This window comes from Anopheles nili, chromosome 3, assembly GCF_943737925.1.
Source record: "Anopheles nili chromosome 3, idAnoNiliSN_F5_01, whole genome shotgun sequence".
Classification (NCBI taxonomy): Eukaryota; Metazoa; Arthropoda; class Insecta; order Diptera; family Culicidae; genus Anopheles; species Anopheles nili.
The window spans coordinates 12,396,734-12,420,327 of NC_071292.1; the positions used below are offsets into that span (position 1 = coordinate 12,396,734).

Below are 23,594 nucleotides of genomic sequence, written 5' to 3' on the forward strand. Positions count from 1 at the left end.
GTTGAAAAAAGCGATGATTTCGAAGATTTCACACACAATCATTGTTGACGGATCGACCGATCGATCATCCGAGCAAACAGCGTGAAAAGGACACAATAATCACACATTCGACACAATAATAGCAAATATGATCACGCAAAGATAGGCAGGTGGTGGGGATTCAGATCAGTGCGCAATCAAACCCCCGTCGTTGATTAGGTGGGTGTGAAGAAGAAATTGGAAGAAAAAAGAAACGCAGCATTAGATTATGAAAATGATTTTGTTTTCGTTACTCCTCTGCAATAAGGACGAAAAACGAAGTAGCAATGCGAGGAAGAACGTGAGGAAGACGAAAATATCCTTACACTAAGAGGACACAACCACAACGAGAACATAGAGCAACATTCGGGATAAAACACGTATGTGGTCCTTTAAGAAAAATATCGCCTCGAAGGAATCGTATGCTTAAGAAGCAAATGAGTTGTGACGCGTGCCATGGAAAACGAAAAAACGAAATGCTGTGATTGGAAATATTCTAACAAATAATTTCCACGAATAGCTCCTCTCGTCTTTGTGATTTACGTTGCCCTTTTTTTGTAACATATTTTGATCAACAAAACAAATCGCTCACAAACTCCATTTTCGTCTTTATCGCAGAGAACTGACAGCACACACAGGAATGGGGGGGGAGGAAACGCGGCTAGATCAAATTTTAAGCGTCGTTGATGAGGGAGGATGGTGGAAGCGATTCTCACCTGACGTGATTCGTAAGGTGTTCTTTGCGAGTAAACTTCTTCTGGCAATAAGAACACTGGTAAGGAGTTTCGCCCGTATGCAATCTACCGGTGGTGTATGTACACGATCAATCGACAATAGTATGTGTGTATATTGTAGTTGTGCGTATATTCATGGATTTGTAGGTTATTTTTGTCGTGTAAACAGGTACGTAGATCCGAAGAGATAATAGTAACAGTATTAAAGAGAAGAAAGTACAGAAAAATTGAAAATTCATTAGTACCCTAATACGCAACGATAGCAACAACAAAAATAGGAAAGAAGTTTCTTCCAACTCAACATCAATTCATCAATTTTAACATTACTTTGAAACAAAAATCAAAGCGAACGTCACGCTAAATTAAAATTAGAAAAATAATACTTCTTATTGGTTTTTCCTAGAAACAAAAATGGATGAAGGAAGCGAGTGGAAGATTGATTTTCCTGTTGTTTTTTCTGTCTTCGTGACGTTTTTTTCTCACCTGGTGTGATTCGTTAAATGCTCTTTTCTCGTGAATTTCTTCTGGCAGTACGTACATTGGTAAGGGGTTTCTCCGGTATGCAATCTGGCACAAATGACGATGATAAACATTCGGTAGAGAGAAGATAGACGGAGAGAGAGATAGGAAATGCATGGAAACGTAATTAGACAACAACCGAAAGGGACCTAAAAGCTATTGCCTGGAACCGAAGTTCGGTGAGCATAAAGGGAAGCGAATAACAGCGCTTTAGTAGCAACAATTTCGGAACGTGCATGACGTAATGCGAATACGAAATATGTTACACACGCACGTTCCCCATTAATCGCGCACTCTCTTCGGTTGTCATTCTTCCACTTTGTGTCACCTCAATGGTTCGCACGGATTGGATGAGCAAATAAAGCGGCAACAACAACGACAAAGTGAGTGTATGTAATGTTGCACATGATTTAAAACAAACTCGTGTTTACGAGGAATGATATATATATATGGTTAAAAATGAGTGTTTTGCTAACTACTTTACGTAGTATTACACGAAATCAACTTCGAAAATGACCAACAAACTATTATACCCGCACGACATACGGAAAGCTGATGGTTTTTGGATTTTGGAGGGGGATTCGAAGATGATAGAGTAGAAAACAATATATTTTCTTTTAGTTATTTAATAGCAGCATGCTTTATGTGTTAAAGTTAATTTTATGTCCACATACTATAGCAAACGAAAGAATGAAATAATGATGAAATTAATACAACAAGACACGATGACAATGTTAAATGAAATGGTAAACGGTGTGGCGGTCTAGGCCACCTCTACTACACTTGATTTATGATACAATGCAAAGGATGCAAAGTGTATAAAATAAATATATTTCTTACGAAACATCCCTGCTCTTGTGCTCATCCTCTTGACGGAGGAGAGGAGTGAGCTTAAGTTGCAGACGACCACCCTTGGTCACACTCACTTATTAATTTTGCACGTTAATAGATACACTACGCGGTTTAGTACATCATAGATATGAATTTCGAGTCATATGAATCCCTAAGTTAATTTGGACAAACCCGATCATAACCGATTCTATCTCACCCTTGTACAAAAAGCCGAAATGTAAGACGTTTTGTACGATAGCGACTATTACGCTAATTTTTCCCAATTGGCCTATGAGTGTGAACAAAGGTACGAGTGGTTGGAACGAAATTAGTCCATGAAATGAATCAACACTAACCAACAAATTCACTAGAATGAAGTGTGAAAGGTAAGTAACAACATTCATGCTTGGGTGAGAGAGCGACCTGTAGAGTTACTGTAACAGCAGGAGGAGGTTTGAGCATGTACAGAGCGAAGAAACAACAATAAAGGGGCTAGGAATGCAATCGTTCTCATATTTTTAGTTCAAACTAAACAACCGTTAACATTGACTGAGTATTGTAATTTTGAACTAAGAGTCTAATGTACAAATGCCAATACTGTCGTCAACGTTAACATTATTTGTTGCTAATATATAATTTTAGTTAGTGTCTAATTTTGCCAATAAATCAATTTTGTTTATGTCTAGGAATCAATCTTCTCTGCCAAAAAGAGAGCAAAATGATTCGAAATGAATGGACTGATTGCACCGCTGTTTGAAAATTAAAAAGCGGAAAATATAAATAACCTAAAGATCGCTTTTAGTTCTAAAACGATGAAGCACAACAAAGAACACATCCAACAGAGCAGCATAGGTCGCACCAAAAGTGAAACAATCAACAGCGGTAGTGGAAAAATGAACTGTGATATGCTAATGAACAAGAGGGAGTGCCTCAGTGGGGCGATGCATTGCGAAGGGTGAGCGTATGAATGATAAACAACAACATCTCCGGGTGACATATTTGGCTCCCGTAGCCCAAACGGTACACATTAAAAGAAAAGGAAAAATATGATACTCCAAGTAGAGCTAGAAACTGAGTGGCAAAATTTGAACATTACAAGAGCAACTGCACAGTGTATGTGTGTGTGTGTGTGCGTGTGAGGATTATAGAGAAAAACATAACACCCTCCCCCGTAATGAAAGATTCTTCTGCTCGCACAGCACAACCCTCTCACCTGATATGGTTCTTTAAATGTTCTTTGCGCATAAATTTCTTCTCGCAATAGGTGCAATGATAGGGAGTTTCTCCGGTGTGCAATCTGTCGAGAACGGTAAAAGTAGAAGGGAGAAGAAACGCAGCAATACGCCCCCGGCCCCCGGTGAGTATCCCCGCGCGATTAATATTAATTGGTTCGTTTGCGCCAAACGTACGCGAATCTCGGACAACATATGATTTGTCGTTGCAATTGCGTTGCGGTTATGAATTAATGTTACTCTACGTCGTGATTGGGGTTTGGTGGGAATAGGAAAAAGCAAAGTGGGGAAGGGAGATGAATAATTTAGATAGGTTCCGAGCAACTAATACTAGCCGTTCTCTAAATATATTTTAAATACGTTGCCATCAACTCTTAAAGGTGTTAGTTTTAACGATATGTCTCTTCATTACAATCAACGAAACAAAGCGAAAATCTTGAGTCTAATTCAATGGCGACAGAAGAAAAGGAGGCTACTGTGGAACTTCAAAGATATCGAACCAATGCAATCCATCACCACAAACGGGAGTTAATTATCTTCTTCTATCTCCTATCCTCGAAAATCAAAATGATCGCTTTATCTCGATTGCAATCTATCTAACAAATTTCCACAAACAACAAATTAGCTAATTCGAGATTGGAATGGATTGAGAAGAACGGGATGTACAAGGATAGTGGCTTTCAGTGTTATAAGAGCAGTAGTGGATCTTGGTAGTGGGTTGCATGGATAGACGACGTTCATCAACGTTAAAACAAACGTGTGATCGAACGCAATCAAACGCGAATTAAACGACGCTCACCTCGTATGGTTAGTCAAATGTTCTTTTCGAGTAAACTTCTTGTCACAGTACGTGCACTGATAAGGGGTTTCCCCCGTGTGCAACCTGTCCAGAAACAAATAAAAAATTATAATTGCGGAAAGGGACGGGCAGGATTTTTTTAACAGAATTGGATCGGAGGGGAATTGCAAGGGAACATAAAAGCAATAGGATATGGCAGGCAAGGTGTCCGAAGTGTGTGGATAAATATAATGAGTATTACGTAGACCATGTAAGAGAAAAAAAAATAAAAGAGAAAGAGAAAGAGAGAAAGAAATCATGTATAAATAGGCAGCTCGATTCACGCAACAACAGACTTGTGGAATTTAATGGCTTATGCGTCGAAAAAATGGGCGCACCACATTGTCTCAGAATGCACGCTTGGAGAGAAGAAAATCGTCTTCAATGTAAATCTAAGACGGACAGCTCAATGTTAGAAACACTATTTGATTGCAAACAATTTAAAAATCATAATTAACGTCAAACGTCTTGTACATGAGATCAAACTATGATAGCACCTCAATACGTCTACCAGAGATAGAAAGCGACTATCCCAGACAATGGGTAGCGCACACATTTCGCCCGACGCATAAATGGGTTTTTGTTGTGGTTTATAAAGTAACTAAAAAATGACGAACGATTCTCTCACCTGACATGATTGGTAAGGTGTTCTTTACGAGTGAACTTCTTTTCACAGTACGTGCACGGGTATGGAGTTTCGCCAGTGTGCAGTCTGTGTTCAAGAATTCACGTTATATGCATCACGAACACGATCGATGGGAGAATGTAGGGATAAAAAAAAATAAACAGAATATATGTAACGGAAGTAGAAAGAATCGATGTTTGCACGTAACGTTTCATCCAATAAGCTTTTTATTGGGAATGAATAAAACAAACGCAAGGATGTCAATCATACACGCGAATCTCCAAAATTATTCCAATTATTGCATTATCTGTATATAAGAACATTTGCACATTTCCTAACTGATACATAGAAAATTACGACCAATCCTACATTATTTCTAAAACTAATTTAAAAATTCTTTTTAAAAACAGAGGCGATTAATTGACATCCAATCGTAAGCGTTTTGTTCTATTAATTCGTTTACGTGAAATAAATTCGCGGCTACGTTTGGTTTTTCTCACCTGACGTGATTCGTGAGATGCTCTTTGCGAGTGAATTTCTTCTCACAGTACGTACACTGATAGGGAGTTTCGCCGGTATGTAACCTGTTTTAATTTGTTACGATCGATTTTCGTAGGTTTCATCGCGAAAAATATCACCACGAGTAGAGGGATTGTCAGAAAAGGATATGAAAAGAACGCATTTATAAGTTTGTAGAGAAAGGTGAAAACTGTTTTCGCTAGAATACAGTCACGTAAGCTTCATAAAATGTAATGATGAGTCAAATGATAAACATGATTTAAGTTGTTGATGTATGAGAGAACGATAATGAGTTGCTAGTTTAACATCGCAAGGTAAGGATAATTATTGATTTGTTTTTCTATTTTTGTAACACAAAACAAACACTCATTTTAGCATTTGTTCTCATCAAGCTTCTCTTGGGAAGTATAACGTAAATAAATCGACGACGAGTAGTACATTTTTTATATTTCCCAACCCAAATTCAATACAAGTTTTCGTTGTTCTAAACCTTTAGCTGAGTATGAAATGCAATATTTATCGTACCTGGTCACATATGCGAACAATACTAGGTACGACAAGATTTTTGCAGATGAAAAATTACACGATAGCAAATTTAAAACATCAGTTTAATCCCAATAGTATAAAGATGGAGTATGTATCCAGGATTGAAGAGTAACACTTGACGATACGTAAAACGAACCATAAAGCAGGGATGTATGTCTGATGATTCAGAATATTACAAGGGAATGAGCCTTACAGTACCAAATGGAGAGGCCCACCCTTGAAGCATAGTTAAGTTGTCTCCCCGTAAATTACAAATCTTCTGCTACCTCAGACGCTAGGCTGAACAAAGATATTTCAATGCCATTTATCAACTTAACGATAATTGTCTTGAGTATATATTAACGTTTGGTATGATCGTAGAAGGAAAAAAATATAGCTTTCATTTTTATCCCAAAAACAAACAACATAAGACAAACAAAAACTAACTCAAATTAGATGGTAAATTAAATTCAACAACACGGTGTGTCAGATGGCTAGACAAATTGAAATATATTAACAATAACATTTGAGGGAATAAAATACAGTCCTGCAAAGTGTGGTATTTTTGGCATAATCAATTTCAAATGTGTCACAATAAGGAAGACAAAATCGGGAGCAATAGGATATTAGAGAAGAAAATGGGGAAGGAACAATTAGCAGAGTAAAAATAATCAATCAGTTTTTGATAGTATCAGCTGCAGCGTGTACAATTATTATGCAAAATATATTCATTTCATATTGCATAATTCCAGATCATTTCTGAAAATTGCAGATAACACAACTTCAGACTTTTTAAGATAAAATCACACATATTTCATATAAATCAGTAACAATTATTGAAGTAAATTATTTTAATTGCAAAATTGTGAACATTCAGTGAGGATGCATATCAATTTACATATAACTGATACTTAATATAGTCTTAATTATACATCGCTGCAATTTTTGCTTCATTTAAAGGTTAGAATTTTTGTATATTTTACAATATTTTGATATCCGAGATCAATCAAAATCACATTTATTGGTAGGATGATGGAAAGGTAGGGAGATAAAGGTAAAGAAAAATGTGTTCAGGAGAAGTATTTTGCCTTTACATGTGTAGATTGGTGATGATGGTTAATAATGAAGAATGTGTCATGGTTTTTGTGTGTGTAATCATATTTCTGTATCGAACTGTAGTTTTCTTAGTTCATATTGTATTTAATTTAAGTAATGGGGTAATATGTAGGTGTGTATACACAGCACCATCAATATAATAGCAATTTGGTTTGTAATTTATCAGATTTCTTTGCATAATGGGATAAAACAGGTGATGGCTTTGTATATTGTGAAAAAATAAGTCTGTTGGAACAGCGCTCACCTTATGTGATACGTTAAACGTTCTTTTCGGCTAAATTTTTTATCACAATACGTGCATGCGTACGGAGTCTCTCCGGTATGGATTCTGTTTGGTTTGGAAGAGTGAAGAAAAAGTGATTTTAACAGAAGAGAGAGAAAGAGAAAGAGAAAAAAACGGTTGGCATTAAAACAATGTTGGCTAGATAAGAAGAATATGAGTTGTTGTTTGGTTGTTGTTTTGGTTTTTCTCTATCATATCTTGTTTTTTTTTCAGTTTAGGATTAGTGGAATATGTATTTCTTTCTGATACTCCTGCATATTTTAGCTTGAAATTCTGTTATTTGGCTTGCTGCTAAACATACTAAACAATACCATCCTATCCTAATGCTGATCTACAAGAAAAGCAAGTATTCTCTTCAAAAATAAAAGAATAAAACGAAAAAAACACGTCTCCTTTGATTACTACAATTCTGTTAAAACAGACACTGCGTAAAGTGAACCAGGCATAAACAAAGTTTGCAAATAAATTATAAACAATTTTGTACCGACACTGCATTTATCTCAATTGCAAACTATTTCATAGAAAAATAACTTCTTTCAACAGAAAATTGAAATATATTAAGCTACTGGGGCTGACAACAAATGGAAAATATATTCAATAGGTAAGATGTTGCTAATTATTCTGCTTAAACCAGCAAGTGGTTACAGCATCCGAAAAATCAATGTCTTCCCCCCTTTGTGAATGAAATTAGCTAATAACGTTACAAAACAATATTTTCAACGGCATTATCCCGTTCTCCAATCAACATAAGACATCGAAAGGACAGAAAACGACTCTATGACGTATATCTGCCGAAACAAAATTACATTTGGGCTCTCGCACGTAGTTTTGTTTGGGCTCATCTACTCGATTACACTCGGGGGAGGTTCCTCCTTGATTTGGCTTGTTGTTCAAGGGTTTTCTTCGTTTTCGACTCTAGCAAGGCACAGCTCGATTACAACCAGCAGAGCAGTACGTGGAAGCGAACACCAACCAACACAAGATGGGAGCAGAAGCGTAAGAGCAGCACGCCAAATGGAGAAGAGAATGATTCCGTCCGTTGTAGCTTTCTTTTTTACTTCGAATAGCAAACGAAACGAACTGACGATAGGGACTCTCTAGTTTTTCCTTTGACAGTTTTCCTTTGACATGTTCCTTTCGGAAACTTGATTTTTTGTTTGTTCGATTTCTTTTTCTGGACAGATCAAATAAAATAAATCAAATGCAAACGCTCACCTTGTGTGAATCGTTAATCGTTCTCTTCTACTGAATTTCTTTTCGCAATATGTGCATTGATAAGGGGTCTCTCCTGTGTGCAATCTGTAGAAGAGAAAGATATTGATAGAGAGAAAGAAAGACTGCGATGGGGAAGCGAGAAGGGCGAGTGGTAACGACGGAAGGGGGGTTTGTCCTTTTGGATGTGATAAGAGGACAAGTTAAGGATTAAAAATTGACAGGGAGTTTTTTTTTCTCAGAGGAAACACAATATTAAGCACAAACGATAGGACGCGCTGGAGAAAAGAGTAAAATCGAAATCAAGAAGGATCATCAAATTACAACGGTGTCATTGAACTTTGATACTAGAATAACAACCATTAGTATTCGCGTAAAGGTTTGACGAATGTAGGGGTTAAACTTTCGTTTGCTTTTGGATTGTTTGAATTATTATGCAGAAGAAATCCGATAGATTCGTTTGGGCTAAAATTGAAACGTTTTTCATCAAATAAATATGATAGAAATACAAAATCTTTACAAGATTTAAAAAAACTGCATAAATAAAACATTGAATTGAAAATAAGTCATTAATCACGACGGATCCATAAGTTGTAAGATGTGACAGATGTATGATACATAGTTCCTTGAGAAGAGGAACAATATTCAGCTTAACATAACATCTTTTTTTAAAATAATGTTTCCCAATCTGTATAACCTTTCTTAATGTTGATTTGCATGCAACAGCGAATAGCACTTATAGTGAAACGAATTAGATCGACCAAACACCAACACGAGGAACATTCGAACCGCGAAAGCGAATATCAAGACCACCAAAAGAAAACGAAAGACACAACCCACAAAAACACAGTTCAATGACGACCGGGGACAGATTTTATCTGATGAGGATGCTGATTGATCGGAACGCTGTAAGATATTACCGTCAGACGATTGCCTGATAGATTGAACCAAGAAGGAAGAGGAAAGGCGAAGGATTTGTTTTGGTGTTTTCTTTTTGCTCCATCGGTTTCGCGCCCAGACGCACGCCTTTCTTCTCTACTGTCTCTGAGAGGACCGAGGGGATGGAAAAGGAACACCAGGCGAGCATAGCCGGTGTGGAGTCGATGCTGAGAGGGGAAGGTGGCTCAGCTCAAGTGACGTTATTAAACAACAAACAACAAACAATCAAACAATCAATTTAAGAATAGCACCAAAGGCGCCACACTGATGCCAGTGTTCGCGGTGGGGCAGAGCCCATCACACCCAGCATCTTGGGGATGGATGAGTGGATGTGTTTGTGTGTGTGTGTATGTGTCTCTCACCTGACATGATTCGTAAGGTGCTCTTTGCGGGCGAACTTTTTCTCGCAATACGTGCAATGGTAGGGAGTCTCTCCCGTATGCCATCTGCGCGATGATGGGAGCCGAGGAGGCCGCGGTCGACGTTCGGTGGTGGTGGGCAGGAAGACATCGCGTTGCATTGCGCCGTCAACAGGAAAAGGATCAGGAAAAGGAAAAGCGAGAGGAGACGGGGGGGCGAGAAGGATTCCCCATTCATTACAGAACAGGACACACAAAACGGAAGATACAACGATGACGCGAGACACAGATAGAGGTGGGAAAATAGAAAGAATCACGCGGTGTATGGTGTATACATGTTGACGATGCAATGAATGCAACACGGATGGTGTAAAGAGAAAATAAAAAAAGAAAAAACAAGTTGTTTAAAAAACTGTGTCTCGATAAGCCCACGATGAGCAGCGACTGCCGGAAAGGAAGAAGGACGCAACTGGATCTCGTGAACGGAACACACACTGACACATAGCACGTGTATGTATCCGTGTGTCCTTCGTTCCCCGCCGCTCCAAGTTCTCTTCCCCTGTTTTACGAATGTTTGCCACACCATTCGAATCCTTTCGCGTCTCCTAGAGGAATGCTGGAATACGGGTTAGAATTGCTAATCGTGGTGTTATGGTCAACGGAGCGAGTGGGAGTGTATTCACACTTCTAACCCCACACCCTCAGGAATGAAAGATGATCCAGGAAAACCATACTTCCACTGTGCCAGACAACAGAGGAACGTACCTTTTCGGTTTCCTCTGAACCGTCTTTACCCGTTTGACGGTCGGTTATTATGATGAAGTGGTTAATGGTACAAGAAACCAAATTATGAAGAGAGAGAGAAAAAAACCACACGCATCAGTAATTAACGGAGAGAAGTTAGCTAAGTATTGCACAAAATTTTGATCAATTAACCTTTTTATATCTCTCCGCCCAAGCATTGACCAAGGGGAAAATCGTTTAACCAAACGCTAAAATGCAACGCGAAACGTAACATCGCATCACAATTTTTAATTGTAGCAGCATGGAAAAGAATGCTTTTAAATAAATCCTAATCGTTATTTGTTTGTTTGAAGAAAATTTTGTCCATCGTCATTTTGCTGTAATTGGTTCGTGCGCGTATTTGTTTGTTGGTAATGCCCCAAATGTGTAGTGTTGTGCTCAGCAGAGTCCCATTGCGAATGAATTTAGCCCATCCTTTCGTTCTTCGTTTTGAGAAGAGTCAAAGCTTTGAGTCTAGAATTTTGAATTTGGAAATTCCCCTCGATCAAGGATGTTCTAAAGAGATACACACCTTCTCCAGCTACGCCTCTTCTCACCTGATTTGCCACTCATTCAAATGAACAATGAGGTAATGCCGAAATCTCATGTTTTTACTAATAATTTTGTTGCTTAACTCATTAAAACAAACAATTTTGAGTGTTGAAATGAGTAAGTATGATTCGTGGCATGGTACAAACTAGTAGCAGGTGAGAAACAGTGTAGATCGTAAGCCGGTAATGAGTGATCGTATACCTTCATCGAGGGAATGTATGCCGTGAAAAAAAGGACATTTATAAGCCAAATATTGTTTTTGCCAAAATAGTTGGGCGCCTCCTTTCGGTGCTACTGTGTGAGAATCGCAACGTGACCACATCGAAGCTTCGTCAAGTTGATAGCCATGTTTAAAAGTTCAAGTCTACTTATTTGTAGATCATTTTAATTTTGTTATCGTTTTCCGTTCAGTAAATCATCGAATATCGTACCGAAGTATACGGTTGTCATTTAGTTTATATTGTGCAGTAAAGTACATTTTGTCCACAATTTTGAAACAATAATGAGAACAAATAAATAACATAAAGCAAGCCCGGCCAGGTTTAATGATTTTTCCGTTCGTCAAACTTTTCAAAGGCAACATGATTGTGGTAAACTAGATTATGCCAAATAATTTTTGTAACTGTAAGAGCGTGTTGATTTTTTATAATCCCTTTTTACAAATTATCATCTATTTATGAAACTATGTAAACTCTATTTTAGAACAAAGAAGAATTAGAAAGTGATCATTATCTAGAGAAGATGTTACTGAGTGCCGTCTCCAACAATTGGAGATCCACCAGAGATGAAGATAGTAAAGAGACTCTGGCAGCGGCAAAAAAAGTTGATTACTGAGATAACGAATTAGAATAATAATTATAGCAGTGAGTAATATACGATAAGTAGGGTTAAGATCGAAGCGGTGTGTGCCTTGGCCGAAGCGCTCACCTTATGTGATACGTTAAACGTTCTTTTCTGGTAAATTTCTTCTCACAATACGTGCACCGATAGGGAGTCTCTCCAGTGTGTATTCTGTTTCGGATTAACGGTTGAGAATATATAAGAAAAAGATAGATAAAGAGAGAAGAAAGAGAGAAAGAGAAGGAGAGAAAAACAATGGGACACAACATTAATTAAAACACACCAACTTCGGAAACAGAGACGAACGGATAATGATGATCTTTTTTTTTTGCTTTGTTTTGCTTGTTCTCGGGGCATATGAGGAGGAGGCTTCAGTACTGATAAGCGATAGTAACTGCAAGTAGAAGTCTCATCTTTCCATGGCAAGAGAGACTCTTGGGATCTTTTTATACTATTTAATATTCATCTATACTCTCTCGTTTGGATAACAGTTTTGAATTCATCCGGAATTTTTCTTCTAGCTCTCAACTCAAGGATACAACTTGACAAATTAGCAAGTTGGGCCAACGTTCCATTCAATTAGCTTTGGTGTATGTAGCCTCTGTTTCACGAACTACCCATTTACGTTCACAATGCTACCGTTGCCATATCGGAAGAGGAAAAGTCTGAAAATAATTATTTTTGTGCACCACAAACCCGAACGCGGACTATGCAATTTTGAATTAAATATTTACATTGAGACAGGGAATATATCACCTTCACTTGGTAAGTTAATTAGTGCAAATTTGAGATTCTAAACAAGTGCTGTATGTTTCTACCAAACATACTATATACAAGTTTGTAACTACCAGGTATTACAAACACTGCCACCTGAGAAAAGCGATTTCTCTCAGACGTGTGTTAACAGTAATCCATAATCTTCAATGACACCTTCTTACAGCAGATCCAACTGACTAGAGCAAATTGAAAGGAAATGATAATGAACAAATTCAGTTTCTCGAGGGGATAGTTAACTCTCCCATACATGTTCAACCTTCATTAAGCCCCCGAAAGATTGTTTTTTTTTCTCGGCAGCTGAAGGAATTTGCACCTCATTGGAAATTACATTCATACCCACAGTCCCACAACTCGAAGGATTTGCGACATTCGTAAAGGGGAGACGCGCAAGGGCGGACGCGGAGAAACGAAAAACGAACTAAGAGACCACCGGGCGTGCAAACGCGCACGTTCTCTCACCTGACATGGTTCGTGAGGTGCTCTTTGCGAGTGAACTTCTTGTCGCAGTAGGTACACTGATAAGGAGTTTCGCCAGTATGTAACCTGTTTAAGAAGGCGATTAAGATAAAGGTAGTGTAGAGGAGATGGAAAGAGGATTTAACAGGAACAAAGGAAGGGAAATAATAGAATGGAATGGGAATGAATGTTTAATTCAACATTAGTTTCACTTTAATAGCGCTCCGTAAACACACACATACGAACGGTGGAAAATCTCGAGTGTGATACTATATGGTTCGCACATGGGTTACTTTTCGCCTCCGGGAAACACGATTTTGTTGTGACTGGAGAACAAATTTTCGACCAAACAAGAGATGAAAATCATTTGCATCTACTGATAATCCGAAACTGCACGTTTTATACTGCAAGGATATTTGCAAAACTCATCGAAAAGATACCTGATGATATTGATGCAATGCAAGTATATTTTAACACCGACATTAAAAATTATTTTTCGATGAACTTTCCTTCACAGAATTGCAGTTTTCATCATGCTACTCAGAGAAAAAAGACACGAAATTTGAGAGAGGAAGAAGAAAAGCGGACTTCAAAGACCAACGAAAACTGAGGAAAACGACGAGAGGAGCCGCAAAACAGGCTAAACAGAGATATTTAAATATAAGCGATCGCAACCCCCATTGAGAAAGCAAAACACAACTGTCACCCTGTATCTTTTGTTTGAAACGTCTCAAGACGCATCCTCTCAACCAGACGCCAAACTTTATACGAGCCCCTAATACTCATACGAATGGGTGGAAAATTGTACCCTTTCTCATTCCTATCGGAGATTATCGTTTCAGAAAAGGCTACTAAATATAGCAATGAAGATCACAAATAAAAAAACATGCTAATTTGATGGATCCATATTTTGCAGTTTCCACCAACGGCTTTATTATACACCTTTACGCCGTTATAATAAATCCGTAACACCAATTCGAGACAAAGCGCATTACGATAGCTAACACAAATTGCAAGCAACATTAACCGTTGGGAAAAGATCAGGATACAATTTTCACACCCACACTAAGAGCAGAGTATTGCAGACCCTGCATTGCAATGAGCAAGTGTAAAAGGAATCTTTTGTTTTGTTGCCGTTTAAAATAATTTGCAGAGAAGAAGCTTTTCGCAACGGGTGGCTAGATTTGACGCCACACATTAGATCGATTCAGTTGGCGGCGGTAGGTATATGTGAGATCGGTAGTTTAGAAATGATCGATTTAAACAAAATCGTAGACACAATCCGCATACGTAGCTGATTTCTCATTTCCATCATTTTTAGAATTACATTATTCATTATTATTAAAAAACATACTTTTGCACTAATCGCATCCTCCCGCGAAACACCACGACATCCGAGAGAAAACATCAAACATATCCCCCGGAGTCGTTGACGAGAGGAATGGTGGTACAGAAAACGCGTAAGAGAAGAATCAACAACATACGGTTGTTTTTCCGAGGAATGCAAAGCCCAGAAAAAAGGAAACTATAATAAAACTGAACATAAAAATATCTACAAAGCCGAATCCAACTGATTCCCTGCAACACGAACAACGCATCCTCGCTGAAAGCAAACCAAACAAATTCTCTTTCCTACTATACTCCTTGCAGCAGCGGTAGCAGTAACAAACGTACAAAGATGGAGCAACCTGTGTCTTCCTTTCCGAGGGGGTACGATCCACTCTCGGATCACTTTTCCTGTTTTCCTTGTTCTTGATCTATTGCCCTGCTTTTATATTTTCTCTCTCTCTCTTTCTCTCTTTCCCTTTGTCTATTTTCAATTTGGCCAGTTTTATTTTCCATTCATAAAAAAATACGGTTTCACATTCTGCATAGTGCATACTTTTCCAATATCTTAATGGAAAAGTTGAAGCAATGCAATGCGGAAGCAAAAGAAACTGTACTTAGAGAGAGAGAGAGATAATACATGTGTGTATGTGTGTGTGTGAGACAGAGGGAGATAAATGAAAGCGATCGCTCACCTGACGTGGTTCGTCAAATGTTCTTTACGAGTAAACTTCTTCTGACAATAAGAACATTGAAAAGGAGTCTCGCCGGTATGTAACCTGTCGAAGAAGGGAGAGTGGGATTTTATGATTAGTGTCTCGAGCGTCAGCAGCGCCATTCTTCTTCCTTGCGATCAAGAAAAGAAGAAACGCATACGCGTTTTTAAGCGTTTGTCCTCCCCTAAAGGATGACGATCGCACGCAAAGATCGCGTAGGGAAAACACATTATCCTTCGATCAGTGATTAATAAAAAAAACGCAAATTCGTTTGCTTGAAAATATGATAACATCCGAAAAAGTACATAAAAATGAGAAATTTTTCGGGAAGGGAGAGAGCGACGTAAAACCCCGAACATAATGAATCAAGTAATTTTTTGGATGTTCTTAGAACATACCTCTAATCATTCTATGTTGAGCCTACCAGATAAAATTATATTTTTTCGATCCTACACTATTGAAGCGGTGCAGTACATCCTAGCGAACTGGGAAAATGTCCTAACATCTAAAGATACTCCATCCCTCTATTAGGGACAAGAAACAATATCAGTACTCGAAGGACTCGCACATATCCCCGAGCTGCAATGTATAATTTCATTTTTCGTAGTTCGATCATATTTTCAAGAACGCGTTTGCCTTTTTTCCTCTTGATCAAGAGATAGAGAAAAAATGTAACTAAAATAAGTGAAAAAATAGAACACAAATCGTAATGGCATCGGCGATACCATTACTCTTGAGCGATCGCTCACCTGACGTGGTACGTTAAATGTTCTTTGCGAGTGAACTTCTTCTGGCAATAAGAACACTGAAAAGGTGTCTCGCCCGTGTGCAACCTGTCGAAGAAGGGAGATCAGGATGGATTTCATTAGTAACACCGCACAACACGCGCGCGCGTCATTATTGCTTCTCCAATCTATGAATTGCTTGTGAAAATCGAAAAAAACAGGAAAGTGGGATCGCAAAGGATATTTGGGGGGAGAATCATTGACATATATTCGCAAGGACAATGGAAAGAGTGTGCGGATTAAAGGAAGAAACTAACACATCGACGGTTGTCTGAAAAAATGCAACCAATCATGGAAAATACGAAACCTTTCACAGCAAGGATCGCCTACTGCTCCAAGGACTTCCGAACAAGTCGATGCAAAGCCAACAAAGAAGAGGAACCAGAGATTGAATAAAATAAATTATTTGAATGGTCGATTTAGACGAGATTTCATCGAGACCAAGAAAGAGACACCACCCACAGTGTCCCAATCGAAAACGACGCCTAAGCGTTATATCATTTTGTAATACCCTTCTGTCGCTGTCTGTATATATTTGACACCAGAAGTTGACCGCGAGTCAGAGGTACCGCACACCTTGTAGCAAGGTATTCATATTTCTTCCAAGATCTCAATTCAAAGCAACTTTCAACATACAACATAACTCTTCAACTTTTTTAGGAAACCAGGACACTGCGGGGACGCGCGAAAGTTTGTTTGTGAATGTGTTTGTGTGTCTATGTATAGAGATAGTCAAAAAAGTGGACGTATTCTTTTGTTTCGGGAGGGAAATGATAGTGTATGTTTTTATATGCTTGAGCGATCGCTCACCTGACGTGGTTCGTTAAATGCTCTTTCCGAGTGAACTTTTTCTGACAATAAGAACATTGGAAAGGAGTTTCGCCGGTGTGCAACCTGCCGAGGAAAAAGGGAGAGCGGGATTTTTCGATTAGTACACACGAACCGGTCGACGGAACAGAGATTCGACAAACGGACCAACAATCTAGCCGACAGTAAATACAGTTTTTTTTCTGTTGTACATTTTACTCGAAGGAGATACAACCAGAATAGGACAACGAGATATGCACATCGACAAATATGAAAGAAAATAAAATCAATGACTTGAAACATCCAACCGGAGAAGAGACGAGATGGCAAAAAAACATTCCATATAACAAAACTCAATGCCATATTCAAATAGCCGAAACCCTGAAAATAATTTCAGAAACATCGAGCACACGAACTTTCCGACTGTTCCGTCCCTCCCCAAAATAAATAATCCGCTCGCGAACGAAGACGACTAAAAAAGAGCGTAGGTCGTTCTGTAAAGGAAAAGCTGTGATTAGGAAATTTGCGGCCAAACTCTTCTTGGATGCATTTTCTTCTTCTCGGGCTGGGTTTCTTCCCCATCGGCGATGATGATCTGAAAGCTTTTGATTTTAAATCCTAAAAGCTCTGCCGGAACTGGTTTCTCGCGCTTGATGAAACAGAAAAGCTTAATATTTTATAAATGATAAAACAAAATCTGCAATAGGTTCAAACACGGTTTATCTGCTCTTTACGTATATATCGATCGCACTTTTCTCGGTTGTTTGCTTTATATTGCCAGTAGTGCGAGTTTGGTGCACTAAAAAAATGCTCACCTCGTGTGATTAGTCAAATGCTCTTTGCGAGTGAATTTCTTCTCACAGTAAGTGCACTGAAATGGTGTTTCACCGGTATGCAACCTGCAGTCAGTGATGAATATATGTGTGTATGTGTGTGCATGGGTGATGAAAAGGAGCGCGTTATATATTTTTTAACGAGAGTAGGTATTTGGTCAATTTATTCGTTCAACAAATGAGAATATCGATCCATTATGCCACGCGCACGCGAGAGGATCGTCGAAGCACACGAATTAAAATTGGAGATGGTGGCACATGAAAATGTTATTTGTTATTGTTCATTGTGCGAAATTATGACGAATGCGGAGGTAAGGAAATGGATGAAATGTTGTTTGACATTTTGTGTATGATTTAATTTAAATTATCATTTTATTATTTTTTGCAGCGGCACGCAGACATCGGGGGGTAAACGATGAAAAATGGAAAAGAGAGAGAGAAGAAAAACAACAAAATGCATCTATTAGAAACTGCCCTTTCTCAACACGCCAGGAACGACGGCAAGCATTCTCGGGTACTCCAGGAAAATAAGGAACACTCTCTCACAAGGTTGAGAGCGAATTCACAGGGGTCAAGTTTCAATTAGAAAAAAAAACATTACAGAAATTTTGAGGCATTCGGTCAAAGGAAATAACCGTCTGCACCACCCTGTCCCTCGATAAACACTTGTCGCGCGGAAGAGGTCACGCTAATAAAAACAATAGGGACACACGTATCATGATTTCAACTACATTGGAAGGTAAACAATACACTTCCGGACTTGTTTCTCTTTTCCATCACTTGCCTGGCAAATCATTTTGATCCTTGAGTTGTTCAGATAATGCGCGCAGTCTTACTAAGAATCAAACGAAGAAGAAATGTTGTATGTTTACGTTGAGGAGAAATGGAAACAAACGATCCCTTTAAACGGGTGTAATAATTCATACGTTACAGTTTCAGCCTCTCAACGGTTTCGTGGAGGAATGTGCTGCACTACCATTCCCTCACCGGAAACCAATAAAAAATATACTCTTGAGGGTGGGTGGTGGAAAAAAACGGGGCACACGCAAATCGTGAGAATGGAAGCAATCATTAGCAAGAAGAAGGAAGCGTTCTCTCACCTGACATGATTGGTAAGGTGTTCTTTTCTCGTGAACTTCTTCCCGCAGTATGTGCACTGGTAGGGTGTTTCGCCTGTGTGCAATCTGTTCGAGGAAGATACAAAGAGAGGAAAAGAGAGAGAAACAGCGTGAATCAATCAAAGATATCCTTGGATATTGGTTTCGTCGTGTTCAATTTGTTTTGCAATGCCTCTCGATTGTACTAGCACAAAATATTACTTTCCTCTCAACACAGTGCACACACATACATTTAGGAGTGAAAAGGGACAAAAAACACAGAACAAGGGCGCCGGAAACACATTGCTGGAAGCGCCAACGGTTGAGAAAAAGATTCACTTTCACCCGTGTCGCAGTGAGTATTTCAAATTCTTTTTTTTTTCAACTTAGCACAGTAATAAAATCAAATTGGATATGTTTTCATTAAAGCTAAACTAAATACTCGATGAAATTATGACGAAGCGACAGTCTTCCACGAAATCCCTAGATCATTTCTCAACGCTGCCTTCAAGCAACACCTCTTTGATAGAGACGTTGTTACACGAACAGAACAACAAAGTTTTTAATCGAATCATGAAACGCCTAATTCAGCGCCGAACTGTCAAACGTAACCGTCGTGCTAAAGTCGGCAGCACTAAAAGGCCTACTGCGTCAGTGCTGCGAGCAACTATTAAGGATGTAAGCGACTGGCAGCATCGAACACAGAGAATGCTTTTCCGGCCGTTTCCTTTGCTGACGTCAGTTCTTGGTCGAAATCCCTACCCCGAACAAATGTACAGCTGATCGAAGGAAGAGACACGGCGACTGACTTTGGAATCAATCAAAATACACAGAAAGGAAAAATTCCTGACAAATTGGCGAAAAAATAACTGAAGAAGGTAGACGAGGACACATACAAAAGCCACATGATTATTTCGATTATTGTTGTTAAATCCTTCGAGCATTTATCGCATGAAGGCAGAAAATTGAAAATTAACTGTATGATAAACTGTAGCAACTCGAAGGGTCTACTGTTATAAAATGGTTTGTACGATCCCTTTCTGCCGGTTTAAGAACGAGTATTTACAATCACAGAATTACAATGGAGAAATATTAACAGCTAAATCGTTTCAATTAAGTATGCACCAAAATATTAGACTGGATCGAAAGTTCAATTGCGCCAAATGGAATTCGATGACACACATCCAAAGACCGAGAGACAGACAAAGAAGAAAGTGTGTGGATTTGTTCGGAAAGGATGATTGTTTGGTTGTTGCTATTTGTCCAATATCAATTTGCAAAAAAAGGCAAATGATCTTTCACAGGTATCGTTAAACTTATAAAAAGAGAGAGAGACAAAGAGAGAAAATCTTGACTGGGACGGAAGAGGGAGGAGAAGAACTCGCATTGGAAGCAAAACAATTTTTTAATTTTTGTTTTTTTTTCTTTTTTGTTTCAATTTTGGCAAACGATAACACTCACCTTACGTGGTTTGTTAGATGCTCCTTGCGGGTGAACGTCTTGCCACAGTACGGACATCGGTAAGGCGATTCACCGGTATGCTGGCGAACGTGATTGGTCAGGTGTTCTTTGCGGGTGAAGCTCTTTGCGCAGTAGCTACATTTGAACGGAGATTCCCCCGTATGCTGACGGATGTGGTTCACTGCTTATGGTTTTCGTTGTTTTAAAAGCACCATTCGCGGAACACAAGGACACGCACGTCAAAGAATTCGATTGCGCAATTACGTAATACACAATGCGAACGCACACAGGCATACCACAGATGTGTTTGATTTTCACGAAAAAAGAAAAGAGAGACAAATAGATAATACACAATTAGAGAAAAATGTCAATAATCTAAGGTTTCATGAAAAAAAAACTATCAATTCCTAACACGGAACGAAAAACCAACAAACAAAAAAGCAACAAGAGTTGACAACGACCAAAAAGTACAAGACAAAAAAACAAAATTTCGCCTTGTGTTCTTGAATTTGGAGTAAACTATAAGGTTCTGAAGCACCTATGTTTGAGCTTATTTACATCTCAAGAATGCGTAAGTTATGACACAACATATTTTGGTATTATTTTAGAAGATCCTATCCAATTCAAAACAGATGAAAACCCTTCGTTTAAAAACACCATCATTGGGCAGGGAATATTTTTAACATGAACGAACGTTACATCGAGGATTGATTGTCGTATTCCAAGGATATCTATGATATTTGATTCACGCTTTTCTTTTATATGGTTTTCATATAAAATATATGTAACATGTATGATTTGCCTTCCTCCTATTCGCAATTAGCTGAAACATTATAATACTAAATAAACTTTTATATCTACAAACAGTTAAGAAAGCCTACACCTTTAGACTCTATTATGTTATCCGTTAGTACTACAATATATTGAATAGTATATATTTATGAGCTCAATAATAGCTACAACTGTTTATTACTTGATGTTGAACTTTAATTGTAAAAATGAATGAAAAACACTTTTCTGTAATAAACACTTTCACAGTTAGAAATATAACAGTGAATATGGCATATAGAAATGCCATATTGTAACTCGTTAAAATGGTTTAATAATGGTTTAACGTTAATGGTTAAATCGTGTTTCATGTTTTTTTTTTCATATCTATATTACCAACAAATTTGTACGTCGTGATCGTTTAAAATAAACGAAAACGGGATTTACACGGGGGTTACTACATTCGCTACAGCTACCAATGTATTGTATAGAGTGAATTTTTGGTGACTCACATTTACCGTTACTATGCGCACTAGTCGTCGCCGTGTTGGTAGAGGATGATGGCACTAGGCTAGCGGAAGGGCCCGTTAGCATGTCGGAAGGCAGTTTTCCGAAGACCTCATGGTACGATAGAAACTGGCTGAGATCCTCGATGTTCACCTTCAGCATTTCGACGTTGTTCGGCGGTTTGCTCGGATCGTGATGCTCTGGCATGTTGATCTTGACAAGCGACCCGTCCGGACCGCGCACGTCCATCAGGTGAGCCGGAATCGGTGGCACCTTGAACTCCGGTTTCACAATCGGGATCGGTTGCGGCGGAGGCGGATGAGCGGACTGCGGTGGTCCTTGACCTGGCGGTGGAGGAGGATGATGCCCTCCGCTGCCACTGTGAGCGGGATGCACCTGCAAGTAGAGAAACAATAAGCCATTGATTAGAAATGCCACCAATTTGCGACCAGGCAATGGAAACAGTACTAACGACACCTACCTGCATGTTGCCCAAATACTGTAATTTTGTATGATCCGTAAGGACTCCAGACCCGTGGAGTTGCTGGAGAAAAAGTCAGATTAAAAGATAGATGGGAGTTAGCAAACGCAAAATGCACAGAATAATCTTGACGCCGATGATATCTCGCTTAGCTGCGAGTGGGTAGTCTTACCTGAAGGTGCGACCCCGGAGGAGGAGGAAGGTGGCCTGTGCTGCCCCTGCTACTATGAGTAGCAGCAGGGCCAGACAGGTTGGTTAGGTGTGACGACCCTGTGAACAAATAGAAAGCCATCGGTTAGTGGAAATGAATAAACATTCTTCTTCTCTCTTTCAAATTTGGCTATCTTTCGACGTAATCAGCTAACGTCAGGATATGCAACAGCTGTCACATTTTGCTGATGATAAATGCTCAACATTATCCTCAGCAAAGCCAACCAAGCCTAGAAAAATGTGCTTACCTATTGTGGAAGGAATGATGGCGCCTTTTAAGTTCCAACACCTGCCGGTGCCGGAACTGCCGCGCCAAACGGAAAAAGGTCACGGGTAGCTACCCGGAAAAAGGGAGTGGCCCGGCGCTGCCGGTCCTACTCAGGGTGATGTAAAACTAGGAAAGCTTTGGAGCTTCGCCTCGGACTATGGTGCCAAGGACTCCAAGGACGTTCGAAGGGTAAAATATCTTCTTCTGCCACACGTGAGGTTTGCCACGTGAAATCAGCAATAACAAATTGTCACTGTTATATCCGTCGTGAGATCATCTGGAAAGGGAAAACAAGACAATTGTTAGAAAATGCCTGGCAACGTTCAAAATGAATAGCAGACTTTCACTTACCTGATTAATAAAAATAATAATTATTAAAAAAAATTGTCACATCAATTGAATCTACAATTGAATGTGCCCCCGTCCGGTTGGCTTCAACTGCGAACCGTAGTTCTTCGTTATCTGCTCTACTCGCAACACTTTGAGTGTTTTCATTAATAAAATCCCGCGGCAAGGCTTCTGCAGACGAGCCAATTATCGACAGTAATGGTGTGAAGAAAAAAAAACACTGTAATGAAAAGAACGAAATGCAGAGGAACTATTAGCAAATGTACAGTGTAATGTAAATAAACATAAGGTTTCTTTATACATCTGCTAGAGGTTATTTGATTCATCATATATTCTGTATTTCTCAGTTCGCATACGGCAACATTTTTTTTTTCGAATTGAAAACATCCATAATGCCACCACGTGTGCTACGTAAAGTTGGCACACTCAACCCACCCAAGCAGTAGTACACCAAAACGCTTCATTTTCGCGCCAATTTTCAACCATCGCTTATGCAAAAGCGCCCGTGTGTGCTGACGCCATCCATCGGGTTCGCTAGGAAGAAAACAAGCTCCCCATGATGAACCCCGCGCAACAATCATCCTCCTCTCCTCACAACCCACCCAAAACGGAGTGGGTGGGTATTGGTTACAGATCCGACACGCCACCATAAACTTTCTCGCCCCGTGTGACGACTTATCGTGCAGTCTCGCGACTGCTGTTTTCATACAAAATATGTTCCCAAAGTAAACGCGCGCTTTTCTACCGGCTTTCCATGTGCGCATCTCTTTTTTCTTGGGCACGAGGGAAAGCCAACCAAAATCGCGCCAAACGCGCCAAAGTCCAGAAA

General features: G+C 39.2%; 1 protein-coding gene and 1 long non-coding RNA gene across 2 annotated transcripts in view; both read right to left on the reverse strand.

Annotated features, from left to right (window-relative positions):
• LOC128722769 (zinc finger protein 271-like) overlaps positions 1 to 21,753 on the reverse strand; it is a 34,488-nt gene extending 12,735 nt beyond the window's left edge. Inside the window, exons 1-12 of the mRNA XM_053816449.1 lie at positions 21,464 to 21,753; positions 20,184 to 20,364; positions 18,726 to 18,809; positions 16,796 to 16,879; positions 15,180 to 15,263; positions 13,162 to 13,245; positions 9,754 to 9,837; positions 5,298 to 5,381; positions 4,801 to 4,884; positions 4,134 to 4,217; positions 1,236 to 1,319; positions 735 to 818 (exon numbers count right to left, since the gene is read on the reverse strand). Of these exons, the coding sequence (XP_053672424.1) occupies positions 735 to 818; positions 1,236 to 1,319; positions 4,134 to 4,217; positions 4,801 to 4,884; positions 5,298 to 5,381; positions 9,754 to 9,837; positions 13,162 to 13,245; positions 15,180 to 15,263; positions 16,796 to 16,879; positions 18,726 to 18,809; positions 20,184 to 20,364; positions 21,464 to 21,707 (1,265 nt within the window). The 5' untranslated portion in view covers positions 21,708 to 21,753. The remainder of the gene's footprint in view (positions 1 to 734; positions 819 to 1,235; positions 1,320 to 4,133; positions 4,218 to 4,800; positions 4,885 to 5,297; positions 5,382 to 9,753; positions 9,838 to 13,161; positions 13,246 to 15,179; positions 15,264 to 16,795; positions 16,880 to 18,725; positions 18,810 to 20,183; positions 20,365 to 21,463) is intronic.
• A 184-nt stretch (positions 21,754 to 21,937) lies between these two features.
• On the reverse strand, positions 21,938 to 22,534 carry LOC128727118 (uncharacterized). The gene is made up of 3 exons (XR_008410834.1): positions 22,398 to 22,534; positions 22,112 to 22,209; positions 21,938 to 22,002 (listed from the first exon to the last, which is right to left on the reverse strand). It is a non-coding gene; the product is annotated as an uncharacterized LOC128727118 (long non-coding RNA).
• Positions 22,535 to 23,594: the final 1,060 nt, after the last annotated feature.